The following is a 13,963-nucleotide window of genomic DNA, read 5'->3' on the forward strand; positions in this document are numbered from 1 at the left end:
AAAAAAAAAAAAAAAAAAAAAAAAAAGATATTTTGAAAATCACTGCAGTGCAGTTTATAGATCTCTTCATCATTACTTATTTGCATTTGTGTGTGTGTGTGTGTGTGTAACAATAGTTTGCCCTGTCAATCTCCTAAGCGGGAACACAAAGCCGCCGATCCAGATTCACCTATACTTTCCCTGGTCCAGCCGTGGAGTCAGTCATTTTTCTGAGGAGCCCTGGTTCTTGTTAGTGGGTTCTAGTATTTAGAAACCCAAATGCTAGGTATGTTCACTGCTACTGGTGTGTCTTTGCCTCTAAGCCGTATCAGTAGAAAGAATAAGGGTGTGCATGTGTGTGTGTTTATGTATATATGCATGCATACATACACACATATGCATATGTAGATTTGTTTACATACAGATGAATGTGTATGCGTATATATATACACACATACATCTATATATACATCTATATATACTATATATATACTACATATATATATTCCCATTCTTCTTCCTCTTTCCCTTAGTGATCATGTTGATTTCCAGCATCATCAATATATCTGCTGTCTCATTCCATTTCCATTCATGCCTGTAGGGAATTAGTTAATTAGTTACTGGCTTATCCTCCTATGTTTCGTTTTGGAAAAAAAGTCTGTGTACATATATATATAGTTTGCACTTCCTATACAAAAGGCGGTATACTATACTCTTTTGTGCTTTAAGAAGATATTCTGAAAATCACTCCATATTGGCTCATAGAGCTCTTCCTCATTAGTTTTTACCTTTGTGTGTTTCCACATATGCAATAGTTTACTCAGGCAATCTCCTATGTAGGACATTTAGGTTTCCTATATTTTGCTATTATCAATCACGATATAATGAATGTACATGTATTTTTGTATTGTCAGAAGTGTATCTTAGGCGTAAATTCCTAGAAGTATTAGAGCTGGGTCAAAGGTTGCATACATACGCCGTTTTGTTAGATATTGCAAAATTTCCTTCTACAGGGCTTACTATTTTGCTTTCCATACCAGCAAAATACAAGAGTGCTGCTCTCCTACTGCCTCTTGGAGAGTTTCGAGAAGCTTTTGGATTTTATCAATCTGATAGATTAGAAATGCCACTTCTGTGTAGTTTTCATTTATTTATTATTATTTTAATACTATTATTATTATTATTTGAGATGGAGTTTTGCTCTGTCACCCAGGCTGGAGTGCAGTGGTATGATCTCAGCTCACTGCAACCTCTGCCTCCTAGGTTCAAGCAGTTCTCCTTCTTCAGCCTCCCGAGTAGCTGGGAGCACCATGCCCAGTTAATTTTTGCATTTATAGTGGAGACACGGTTTCACCATGTTGGCCAGGCTGACCTCAGGTGATCTGCCCGTGTCGGCCTCCCAAGGTGCTGAGATTACAAGCGTAAGCTACTATGCCCAGCCTTATTTTATTATTTTTTTGGGACAGGGTCTCATTCTGTTAACCAGGCTGGAGTGCCATGGTATGATCATAGCTCACTGCAGTCTCGATTTCCTGGGCTCTGGGGTGATCCTCCCACCTCAGCCTCTGGAGTAGCTGGACTACAGGCGCTTGCCACTACACCCAGCTAATTTTGTTTCACCATGTTGGCCAGGGGTTTCACCATGTTGGCCAGGCTGGTCTTGAACTCCTGACCTCAAGTGATCCACCCACCTCTGCCTCCCAAAGCGCTGGGATTGTAGGCGTGGTCCAGAAAGCTTTTTCTAACACCTATTTTAGTAAAGGAATTTCATCCATGTTTTCTGCTAGTAAAGATGGTTTCTTTTTTTCTTTTTAAAACACTTAGATCTTTAATTTATTAGGAGTTTATTCTTGTGTATGGGGTAAGACATGAATCCAATTATATATTTTTCTAAGTGATTATTGAATTGTCCATATATATGTATATATTTTTTATTTTTTTGAGACAGAATCTCACTCTGCCACCCAGGCTGGAGTGCAGTGATGTGATCAGATTTCACAGCAACCTCAAACTCCTGGGCTGAAGCAATCATGTCACCTCAGCCTCCCAAGTAGCTGGGACTACACACACACCACCATGCCTGGCTAATTAAACAATTTTTTTTTTTTTTTTTTTTTTTTGTAGAGACAGGATTTTGCTGTGTTGTACAGGCTGGTCTCAAATCCCTGGCCTCAAGCAATCATCCTGCCCCGGCCTCCCAAAGAGCTGGGATTACAGGGGTGAGCCACCATGCCTGGCTCCAATATAATTTTTTTAAGTTCATCTTTCCCTGAGTGATTTAGGATGCTACCTGTGTCACATACTCAATTTCTATGTGCATTGGTCTATTTATGGACTTTCTATTCTGTTTCACTGGTTTGTCTACTGATGTGCTGGTACCATATGTTTTAATTATAGAGGTGTTATGGTGTGTTTAGTGCCAATAGGGTTTGTTCTTCATTCTTCTTCTTCTTCTTTTTTTTTTTTTTTTTTTTTGAGATGGAGTCTCATTCTGTTGCCCAAGTTGTTGTTCAGTGGCATGATCTTGGCTCACTGCAACCTCCACTTCCCAGATTCAAGTGATTATCTTGCCTCAGTCTCCCAAGTAGCTGGGATTACAGGCAGATGCCAGCACGCCAGGCAAATTTTCTTTTGTGTATTTTGTAGAGATCAGGTTTCATCCTGTTGGCCAGGCTGGTCTTGAACTCCTGACCTCAAGTGATCTGCTCACCTCAGCCTCCCAAAGTGCTGGGATTATAGGCGTGAGCCACCACGCCCAGCCTATTTTTCTTTTTAAGGATTTTCCTGGCTATAACCAGGCTGATTTTTCCATGTGTACTTTAAAATGAACGTGTCTCACTCCAAATTATATACAATTTAAAATATTTTTGTGTTAATGGTGTTCATGTTAGTGGTATAAATGGTTAGTGGTATAACCCAGATCTAACTGACCTTTCTTTTTTTTTTTTTTTGAGACGGAGTCTCGCTCTGCCTCCCAGGCTGGAGTGCAGTGGCCGGATCTCAGCTCACTGCAAGCTCCGCCTCCCAGGTTTACGCCATTCTCCTGCCTCAGCCTCCCCAGTAGCTGGGACTACAGGAGTCCGCCACCTCGCCCGGCTAGTTTTTTTTTTGTATGTTTTAGTAGAGACGGGGTTTCACCGTGTTAGCCAGGATGGTCTCGATCTCCTGACCTCGTGATCCGCCTGTCTCGGCCTCCCAAAGTGCTGGGATTACAGGCTTGAGCCACCGCGCGCAGCCCTAACTGACCTTTCTCCCAAAGTGCAGTCTGACACACACCCTATAGCATCAGTACTTTATACTTACTGGCCAGTTTCATGCTGAAATTAGTCAGATATCTGTTCTTACACTTAGTGTCCTGGTCATTCATTTGTTAAAATGTTTTCAATATACCCTCTTTCAGGGTTTTGTGTGAACAGCTATTTCTAGAATTCCAGAATAAAGAGGTAAAAGTAGCAGTAGACTGTTTCCTCAGCCTGGCTAGGACCACATGTATTAGTACTTTTTTTTTTTTTTTGATGATATAGAGTCTCAGTCTGTCATCAGGCTGGAGTGCAGTGGTGCGACCTCAGCTCACTGCAACCTCTGTCTCCTGGGTTGAAGCGATTCTCCTGCCTCAGCCTCCTGAGTAGCTCTGACTTACAGGTGCTTGCTACCATACCCGGCTAATTTTTGTATTTTTAGTAGAGATGGGATTTCACCATGTTAGCCAGGATGGTCTCAGTCTCCTGACCTCATGATCCGCCCACCTTGGCCAGTACATTTTCATACTGCTCTAAAGAACTGCCTGAGACTTGGCTGGGCGCGGTGGCTCAAGCCTGTAATCCCAGCACTTTGGGAGGCCGAGACGGGCGGATCACGAGGTCAGGAGATCAAGACCATCATGGCTAAACACGGTGAAACCCCGTCTCTACTAAAAAAATATACAAAAAAACTAGCCGGACGAGTGCGGGCGCCTGTAGTCCCAGCACTCGGGAGGCTGAGGCAGGAGAATGGGTAAACCTGGGAGGCGGAGCTTGCAGTGAGCTGAGATCTGGCCACTGCAGCTCCAGCCGGGCCACCAGAGTGATGACTCCATCCTCAAAAAAAAAAAAAAAAAAAAAAAAAGGCCGGGCGCTGGTGGCTCAAGCCTGTAAGCCTCCAGCAATTGGAGCCCAGACGGGCGGATCACGAGGTCAGGTAGATCGAGACCTGATCCTGGCTAACACGGTGAACCCCGTCTCTACTAAAAAAATACAAAAAACTATCGGATGCGAAGGTACGGGCGCCTGTATTCCCAGCTATCTCGGGAGGCTGAGGCAGAGAAGGCGTAAACCGGGAGGCGGAGCTTGAAAAGTGAGCTGGAGATCTGGCCACTGCACTCCAGTCCCTGGGCCCAACAGAGCAGACTCTGTCCAAAAAAAAAAAAAAAAAAAAAGAACTGCCTGAGACTGGGTGATTTATAAAGGAAAGAGGTTTAATTGATCAACATTTCAGTATGGCTGGGAGGCCTCAGGAAACTTACAATCGTGGTGGAAGGTAAAGGGGAAGCAAGGCATCTTCTTCCCAAGGTGGCAGAAGGCCAAATGAAAGGGGAAGAGCCCCTTATAAAACCATCAGATCTCATGAGAACTCACTATCCCAAGAATAGCATGGGGGAACCCCCCCGCCACCATGATTCGATTACCTCCCCCTGGTCTCTCCCTTGACACATGGGGACTGCGGGGATTACAATTCAAGATGAAATTTGGGTGAGGACACAAAGTTGCCTAACCATATCACCAATTAATTAATCCCCTCAACACATTTACTGGGCCCCAGTTTCCCTGCTAATGTGTCAATAGGTGTTATTGTGCCCCAAAGTGGACAGAATATAAGGGCCAAAAACAAGTGGCAGTTTTATACTTGCGATACCACATGTTTGTACAACTTTTTAGTTTTCGACATGCCCTCACATAGGTTCTCTCATTCATCCAGGAGATATTTGCGACAAAGTAGGAAATGCCCTCATCATTGAATCAGAAGACCTGGATTTAGGTCGTCATTCTGCATCTCGTTATCATATGAGCTTCTCCAAGTTAATTCACTTCTGACCTCTAGTTGCCCCACATATAAAAATGAGGATAGATAAACTTATTGTATAGGGTTGTTAAAAAAATTAAATAGAATTCATTTTTCAACAAACATTTTTTTTCCCCTGAGACACAGTCTCACTCTGTTGCCCAGACTGGAGTGCAGTGGCACAATCTAAGCTCACTGCAACCTCCACCTCCCGGATTCAAGTGATTCTTGTGCCTCAGCCCCCTGACTAGCTGGTATTACAGGTGTATGCCACCACTCCCAGCTAATTTTTATGTTTTTAGTAGAGACAGCGTTTCATCGTGTTGGCTAGGTTTGTCAAGAACTCCTGACTTCAGGTGATCTGCCCACCTTGGCCTCCCAAAGTGGTGGGATTACAGGAGTGAGCCACTGTGCCTGGCCTTAACAAACATATTGATCAGCAAACATGTCAGTCATGGTCTAAAAAACTGGGGCCTTGGAGCAGAGTAAGTTACCATCTCTGCCCTCTCAAGAAGCCTGTGGTTTAGTGGAATGAATCCCACTCCTGTTGTCTGATACCCAGGGAGAAAAAGGAACGATTCAGCAGGATCAAAATCCTAATGTGGAAGGACTCAGAGAACATGTCTGTCTACCTAGGGGTCAAAAACACAAATGGGTGAAGCTACCAGGTTTGCCTGAGACAGTCCTGGTTTACATCTACTGCCCTGACATTTAAACCCTGGGCTGCTCAAACAAATCATGTCTGCATTTTGGTCCCTGGTTCTTGACAGTTGGTTTCCCATCTGATAACAGGGCCCTGTTCACTCTGCTGCTCTTCTGTCCTCTAATTTTGACACCCCGTGTGTCTACCCTTTTCAGAAGTTCCAGCGTGAGCTAAGCACCAAATGGGTGCTGAATACAGTGAGTACAGGTGCTCATGTGCTTCTTGGGAAGATCCTACAAAACCACATGTTGGATCTTCGAATTAGCAACTCCAAGCTCTTCTGGCGGGCACTGGCCATGCTGCAGGTAGGGATATGATGGGGCAGGGCTGGGTGGGGCCTGGCCTCAATGCTTAGGCTGTCAGAGGAGGGCATTTTGCAGAGGTATGGAAATGTGTAAGAGTACAGGCTGCCTTTTCTATGTGCTTCTGCTCCTCCGATTAGGTGCATCTTCCCCTTAAGGAGTGTGTGAGCACACTTGGGTGTGTTTGTGAAATTGTAATTATTAGGCAAGACTGTTTCAGTGACAAATGTGATGGAAAATGAGTTTATACTGGTTTAAGCTAAACAAAGAAAATGACAACTGATATAACTGAACAATCTTAGGGCAGCTAAATCTAATGTGTTCCAGAACTTTCCACCCTTAACTCTGCTTCTTTCCTCTGTGTTGCTCTCATTCTTTTTTTTTTTTTTTTTTTTTTTTTGAGATGGGGTCTTGCGTTATCGCCCAGGCTGGAGTACAGCAGTGCTATTTCAGCTCAGCACAACCTCCGCCTCTGAGGTTCCAGTGATTCTCCTGCCTCAGTCTCCTGAGTATCTGGGATTATAGGCACCCACCACCATGCCCAGCTAATTTTGTATTTTTTAGCAGAGACAGGGTTTTGCCATGTTGGCCAGGCTGGTCTGGAACTCCTGACCTCAGGTGATCCACCCGCCTTAGCCTCCCTAAGTGCTGGGATTACAGGCGTAAGTCACTGCGCCCAGTCGTTGTTCTCATTCTTAGGCAAGTTTTCTCCATTAGGTGGCAAACTGGCCAGCAGTAGTGCCAGCCTGACAACTTACTTGGCAATACTAGTGGGCAAAGAACTTGCCTGTCCTGTGGTTCTTGCAAATGCCTGGTTGGAAGCTCTTGCTTGGGACACATGCATGTCCCTGAAGCAATCACTGTTTTCCAGGGCAAGGGGTGCTCTGCCCAGTCTGGTTCATGTGCTCTCCCTTCAGGATGGTGGTGGAAAAAGGGCTGGGAGGTGAGCCTCGATCCAACCTCATTACCTGAGCATGGGGGAGTGATAGATCCTCAGAGGAAAACCAAGGTGCTGATACCAGAAGGAGGAGTGGATGCTGAGCAGACAGCACAACAGATGGTCATGAAAATGGGGTCGCCAGATTCAGCAAATAAAAATACAGGACGCCCAGTTAAATTTGAATTTCAGATAAATATGGAATAATTTTTTCATTAAGTATGCTCTATGCAATATTTGGGTTTTTAAATTTTTTTCATTATATATTTGGATGTCCTGTATTTTTGTTCACAAAATCTGGCAACCCTATGTGAAAGGAATCAATCGATGAACATTTAGTGAGCACCCACCAGGTCCCCAAAATAAACTGTGGTCCTTACTGAAGTCCAGTGGAGGTACAAAGAAGGTGGGGGTCAGTATGCATTATAGCAAAAAGAAGGCCTCATGGAAGAGATGGTATTTGAGCTAGGCCTGCTGGTTATGGCTTGGACAGATGGACAGAAGGGCATTCCTGTTAGGTCATTCACCAAGTCCCAGAAAGGGGACTGGGCATGATATGTGAGGGACACAGGTCTGACCAGAGTGGCGAGTCACTTTAGAGCACAGTGAGGGATTGTGAAGAAGTAGGAAGGGGAGGGATATGGAAGGTTAAAGTCAGGCAGGAATTTGGACTTGCCAAATGCTGCTAGACCTGTGCTGTCCAAAACACTGGCCATTAGTCACATGTGGCTACTGAGCACTTGAAATGTGGCTAGTGTGACTAAGGAACTGAATTTTAATTTTATGTAAAACCAAAGCTGTATAATTTTAAATTAAATGTAACTTTAATGTTTTGGTAGGACTACATTTCGCTTTTTAGCATTGCAAATCTAGCACCCAAATTGAGGTGGGCTGGCGGGGCATGGTGGCTTATGCTGTAATCCCAGCATTCTGGAAGGCCGAAGCGGGCAGATCACTTGAGGTCAGGAGTTCGAGACCAGCTATCTCTACTAAAAAAAAAAAAAAAGCCGGGCATGTTGGCACAGGCCTATAGTCCTATCTATTAGGGAGGCTGAGGCAGGAGAGTTGCTTGAATCTGGGAGGTGGAGGTTTCAGTGAGCCAAGATAGTGCCACTTCACTCCAGCCTAGGTGACAGAGTGAGACTCTCTCTCAAAAAAAAAAAAAATCAAAAAGAGTCACGACAACCCAAATTGAGGTGTGCTCTTATGTAAATACCTTGGGATTCAAAATACAAAATATGATATGAAAATTTCGCAAGGAATATCTCACTATTAATGTTTACATATTGTTTACATTGGGCTTCTTATGGGTTAAATGAATATATATTTAAAATTGATTTCAGGCAGGGAAGGTGGCTCTGCCTTAACCGCACTTGGGGAGGACAGGCCAGGCAGTCACAAGGTCAGGAGAAATAGCGTGAATCATTTTTTTTTTGTTTTTTTGAGATGTATTCGTCGCTCTGTGCAGGCTGGAGGCAGTGGCGATTTGGTCACTGTACTCCGCCTCCTGCGGTTCGCTTGTTTCTCCTGGCCTCGAGCTCCCTGAGGTAGCTGGGATTACGGCTGCGCCCCATGCGCAGCTAATTTTTTTTTTTTTTTTTATTTTAGTAGGGATGGGGTTCAGCCATATGGGCCAGGCTGGGTCTCATCTGACGGCTTGTGCATCCGCTCCTCGGCCTCTCGAAGTGCTGGGGATTACAGGTGTGAGCTGCCGTGCCCAGCCAATGTTCACCTATTTCTTTTTTTGAATACATTACTAAACCACCGGTGCTTTGCATTTTTTTTCTTTATTGTTTAGTTTTTAGAGACAGGCGGCTCTCACGCTGTTACCCAGGCTGGGGTGCAGGCAGTGGCACCACCGATGCTCCACTCAGCTCAAACTCCTGATTCAGGCAATCCGTCCCACTCAGCGCCTCGCTGAGTAGCTGGGGACGATACGGCAGGTGCACACACCCGCTATTTATTTTTATTTTTTTTAGGAGATGGGGTCTGCTATCGTTCCTAGGGCTGGTTCGAATCTGGCTCAGTGATCCTCCGTTTTGACCCCCAAAATGCTGGGGATTTTACAGGTGTGAGCCCATGGGCCAGCCTGCATTATATTTCTCTGGACATGCTGAGCTGGACAGAGGAGGGAGTGTTGACAAAATGGACTGCAGTTTTGCAGTGGACAGTCTCACATTTGTGTGCAAGATTGAATGTGGTTATAGCAGGAACTATGAGGAGGGGTCCAGATTACACTACGGGATTGGTGTGACCGCATGCAATTTGACAATTTGACATTAATTCGTCCGAGTTTACCCCCAATCAAGTCCACACCAACCCCCTTAACTAGTTTTTCTTTACACTGGAATACGAGTTTAGGATTGCCAACAGTGGAAATCATCTAGCCTCTCGCCAGGGCTTCGGGATCCAGCTCCACTTCAGAGTTCCTTCTTCTCCCTTGACTCCATTTCTTAGTTCGCTGGGTCGCGTTAGCCTGACACTGTCCTCCGCACTTTTTCCTTAGCGTTCGTGCTGGCAGTCCAAGGGTCCATGCTCGAGAACCCTCCTCCGAGGATCCACTTTCCCAGCGATGTCAGATGAGGGTTCGGTGCTCCGCTCTCCTGCCGGAGTCCCAGGTTGCACTATGAGCAAGGAACGTATCGCTGCCCACTGCTGGTCATTCAACAAAAGGTTCTTGGTATTTTCAAGCGGTGCCAAGAAGTTTGTTTGGCATGGTTTACAAGCTCAGTGGCCATTCTGCTCACAAGGACGCCTGCCAGCAGTTCATGGGGGACATGACTGTGGACAAGTGCCTGGAGGGTATGAAAAGGGTCTACAGGGGGCACAGAACGGCCGAGCTCTCTGTTCTGCCTGGAAAAGGGAGTTAGGAAAAAGAGGCAGAAAAGGTATTTGGGGACTGGGTTTTGCAGTTTGACGAACACGAGGTTTCCTGGTCAAAATGAAGTTTTCTGTCTGGCTCTTAATCCACGTTACCACCTTCTAGTCTTCATAACATCCAATTTCCATCTAACCTGGTGGCTCCTGATTCCTATATCAAATGCTTTAACTGCTGCAGGGTTCTGGTTTTTTTTTTTTTTTTTTTTTTTTTTTTTTTTTTTTTTTTTTTTTTTTGAGAGGGAGTCTTGCTCTGTCACCCGGGCTGCTGGAGTGCAGTGGCGCAATCTCGGCTCACTGCAACCTCTGCGCTCCCAGGTTCAAGAGATTCTCTTGCTTCATCCTCCCAAATAGCTGGGATTACAGGTGCCAGCCACCAATGCCTGGCTAATTTTTGTATTTTTAGTAGAGACGGGGTATCGCCATACTGGCCAGGCTTGTCTCAAACTCCTGAACTTAAGTGATCTGCCTGTCTCGGCCTCCCAAAGTGCTGGGATTACAGATGTGAGCCACTGTGCCCGACCTTCCCCCGGGGCTCTTTCTCTAATGACCTAATTCCCTCAGGCTTCAGTGCCCGCTGCCTCTTCCTCACAGGTGATCCCCATCGCCTTGCTGAGCCTCCTATTCCGGTGCTCAATTACTGAGGCTCAGGCACACCTGGCTGCAGCTCCTTCTGTCTGTGAGGCTGTCAGGAGTGCTCTTGCTGGGCCAGGTCAGAAGCGCACCGTGGACCCCCTGGAGATCCTAGAGCCTGACGGTCAGTGAACCCGTGTTTCTGGGTGGGTGAAAGGGGCCCCACCCTGCCCACTTCAGCCCAGCTGGCCCAAGGGGACTTGTGCTAGCAGCATATGTGGGAGGAAGAAGTCCCGTTTCCAGGGGCACCAGCAGCCCAGGGTAGGGAGAAAGATTCTCTCCATTTTGGGGGAGAGTTCTTTCTCTTGACCTAGTGGTTTCTACTCTCACCGACTTATTCTGATTTGAGAAATAAAATGAAATGTCTTATTTTGGAAAGTTAACCTTTCAAAGTCAGTAAATCAAATAGTAGATCAGAGGTGGGACAGGATGGGTGGCATGGGTTGGTCTTAACAGCAGATTTGTTCCTTTAATTCTGCCCCCAACTCAATTTCATTGGTCCCTAACACAAGCCTTATACTAACATCCCTGTATTTTCATTACCAACATGCAGCCAGGTGTACATACGTGCACACACACTCCAATCCCACACAGACACACAATGAGAGGTAGGAACTTTTAGATAATTCCAGGGGAAGAGGGAAGAAGTTGTGCACCTAACATAGGAAATCCAGAAAAAGGGCAGTCTTAATCAGACATGACAAGATCTAGAATGAATGCTACATCCACGCATTAGACCATGAAATGAGGGTCACATCCCCTGCCCTGTGTTTGCAAGAGGAACATAAGGAACTCTGGGGGTGCTGAAAGCCCTTGGTGGTGGGACCCAACAAACACTAGAAACCCCAGGCTGTACATTTTAGACATCAGCTGCCCCATGTTTTGACAAATTAAAGGACCCTCGTTCATCCTAGATTCATGGCAGCTCTTTAGGGCCTGTGATATATGGCCCTGACAGTAGAGAGCTGGTTCCTCCTTGTGCCTGAGAAATATCCAGGTAATAGACACTCAGGAACATTCCTCTAGGGATGAAACTTGCTGGAAAGGTCGCTGGAACTTTTAGGCAGGAGCGTGACTGCAAAGGAGCCAGATTTTGGTTTTATGGGGATAGGGTAATCAACCTTTTTAAGGTGCCCATGGGCCCCTCTGTGCATCTGTGGGCCTGCAGCCTGTATCTGAGCTCTGTTTTCCTGTTCCACATCTTCACACTGATGCCTTGGATCGTCAGTAATCCCCCTTTCCCCAGCCACTACTCTCACGGTGCTTTCTGAGTACCACCCCTTTCATCCTCCACAAACACCTCTCCCAAATTCAAGATAGCTAAAGTTAGGAAAGGCTCCTGGAAAGGCCCTCTGCTTCTCTTTACCCACAACTCTCTACCACGTTCTTTCATGGGGTCAGTTCATCTCTGAGCATGGTGTCATGAACAGTGTCAAGTCTGAGAAGCTACCTAGCATTCTGGGACCCCAAAGGTCAGAGCACCCCTTGATCCTGTTGATAATGCCAACCTGTACAGTAGCTCCCCTCCCACATTTGGAGGGGCTAGGGCACAGGGTTAGATTTCTTCAAGGCTGGATGCAGAAGAACTCTAGAAGCCCTGAGTTCTTTTAGTTGCCAAGTATGTGGATGGCATGAAAACATCAAGTGAATTCAATTCTTACGTAGTTGGACACAATATTCAGGTATTATGGACAAGGTGGAGTACTGTTCAGCCTTGGGGGACATTAGAAGCTAGACACACTCTGGCAGAGACAAAGATGACTAAGATCTGATCCCTCCCCCTTAGAAACTCACAAGCATGTAGCAATTGGAATACAAGACAGAGTTGAAATGGATTAAACAGCAGGGTAAGTATAGAGAGCTGTTGAAATTACAGGGTAGGCCAAGAGTCAAGGAAAGTTTTGGAAGAGAGGAGGCTGGGGTGGGGTAAAGGAACAGCCAAAGAAAACCCAAGAAGGTTTGAAGACTCACAGTGGGAAATGGATCTGATAGCAGAGAATCCGGTCATTGTCAATGGGATTTTTGCTCTAGGCAGAGCTAAACAAGTTCAAAGATTTTTTTAGAACTATTCAGAGACAAATGATAGGGTGACAACTTTTGTGGTTATTTGGAGAAAGTAAACATCTGAGGGCAAAAACAGCAAGAGAGTAATCCATTATTCATACAAGGCAGTAATTATGTAAAAAGTACTAAAGGGCCTGGGCTGAAGACTGGATTAGATTGTGGAAGATGAAGAAAACAATTTCCCAGCACATGTATTTGCTGGATCAAAAGCAAAAGGGGGCCAGGTGTGCCATCCTAGCTACTTGAGAGGCTGAGATGGGAGGATCACTTGAGTCCAGGAGTTCAAGGCCAGGCTGGGCAACATAACAAGACCCTGGCTCTAAAACAGAAAAAAAAAACAAGAGGGGATGGGGCAAAAGATATTTGGATATCACACATACTCTAAGCCTGATATTTTTTATGTATATAATGGAACTCATGAACTCGCCTCCAAAATCAGCTAGCTATTCTTTTCATAATTCAGACTGTCTCTCTCTCCTTTTTTTTTTTTTTTTAAGGAAAGAGTCTCACTATGTTGTCCAGATTGCAGTGCAGTGGTGTGGTCATAGCTCACTGCAGCCTTGAACTCCTTGGCTCAAGCAATCTTCCTGCCTCAGCCTCCCGAGTAGCTAGGACTGCAAATGTGTACCACCACACCCGGCTCAAATTTTTATTTTGTAAAGATGGGGCCTTGCTACATTGCTCAGGCTGGTCTTGATTCCTGGCCTCCAGTGATCTTACTGCCTTAGCCACCCAAAGTGCTGGGATCATATGTGTGAATCACCACACCTGGCCAACATTCATCTGGTCTAACATTCAGATTGTTTTGAGTGTTACACAGCCTGGAGCCAGCTCTTGAATATCAGATAGGCTGTAACATTGAAAGAGGATGTTGGGACCAGGTAGGAGACAGAGGGGTCTCCATTTGGTTTCAGGGATGGGCTCTACAAATACAGCAAAAATGCCTAAGATCCAGTGGAAACTTAGGGTTGGACCCAATTGGACAGGTGGGTCAAATCCTAGGGTTGAGAGGACAGGTACTGTATCTAGGTGATGCAAAATGCTCCCATTCTGGGAGAGAGAAGTGGGTCATTTTTAAGCTAGTGACTGGGGTGCTATGAAAAAGATAAGGAAAAAGACAAGAAGAGGATCCCTGGAGCATCTTGTAGTCACAGAAAGTAAAGAATTGCTCAAAACCTCCACATGGATGAGAATATGTCAAAGGGATACAGTAGCCATTGTGAAAGAGCTGCTAGTGTCTAAAGTGGGAACAATTTGAGCAACAAAATAAATACACAAGCTGGGCATGGTGGTAGGTGACAGTAGTCCCAGCTACTTGGGAAGTGAGGTGGGAGGATCGATTGCGTAAGCCCAGGAGGTCAAGTCTGCAATGAGCTGTGATCATGCCACTGCACTCCAGCCTGGGCGACAGAGTGAGACCCTGTCTCGAAT

General features: G+C 45.5%; 1 protein-coding gene across 1 annotated transcript in view; it reads left to right on the plus strand.

Annotated features, from left to right (window-relative positions):
- Positions 1 to 10,729, plus strand: part of GCKR (glucokinase regulator) — a 29,260-nt gene extending 18,531 nt beyond the window's left edge. The window contains 4 exon segments of the mRNA XM_017876981.1: positions 5,875 to 6,024; positions 9,465 to 9,510; positions 9,513 to 9,569; positions 10,407 to 10,729. Of these exon segments, the coding sequence (XP_017732470.1) occupies positions 5,875 to 6,024; positions 9,465 to 9,510; positions 9,513 to 9,569; positions 10,407 to 10,600 (447 nt within the window). The 3' untranslated portion in view covers positions 10,601 to 10,729.
- The last annotated feature ends 3,234 nt before the right edge of the window (positions 10,730 to 13,963 follow it).

The sequence above is a fragment of the Rhinopithecus bieti genome, unplaced genomic scaffold, assembly GCF_001698545.2.
Source record: "Rhinopithecus bieti isolate Rb0 unplaced genomic scaffold, ASM169854v2 scaffold_7681, whole genome shotgun sequence".
Taxonomy (NCBI): domain Eukaryota; kingdom Metazoa; phylum Chordata; class Mammalia; order Primates; family Cercopithecidae; genus Rhinopithecus; species Rhinopithecus bieti.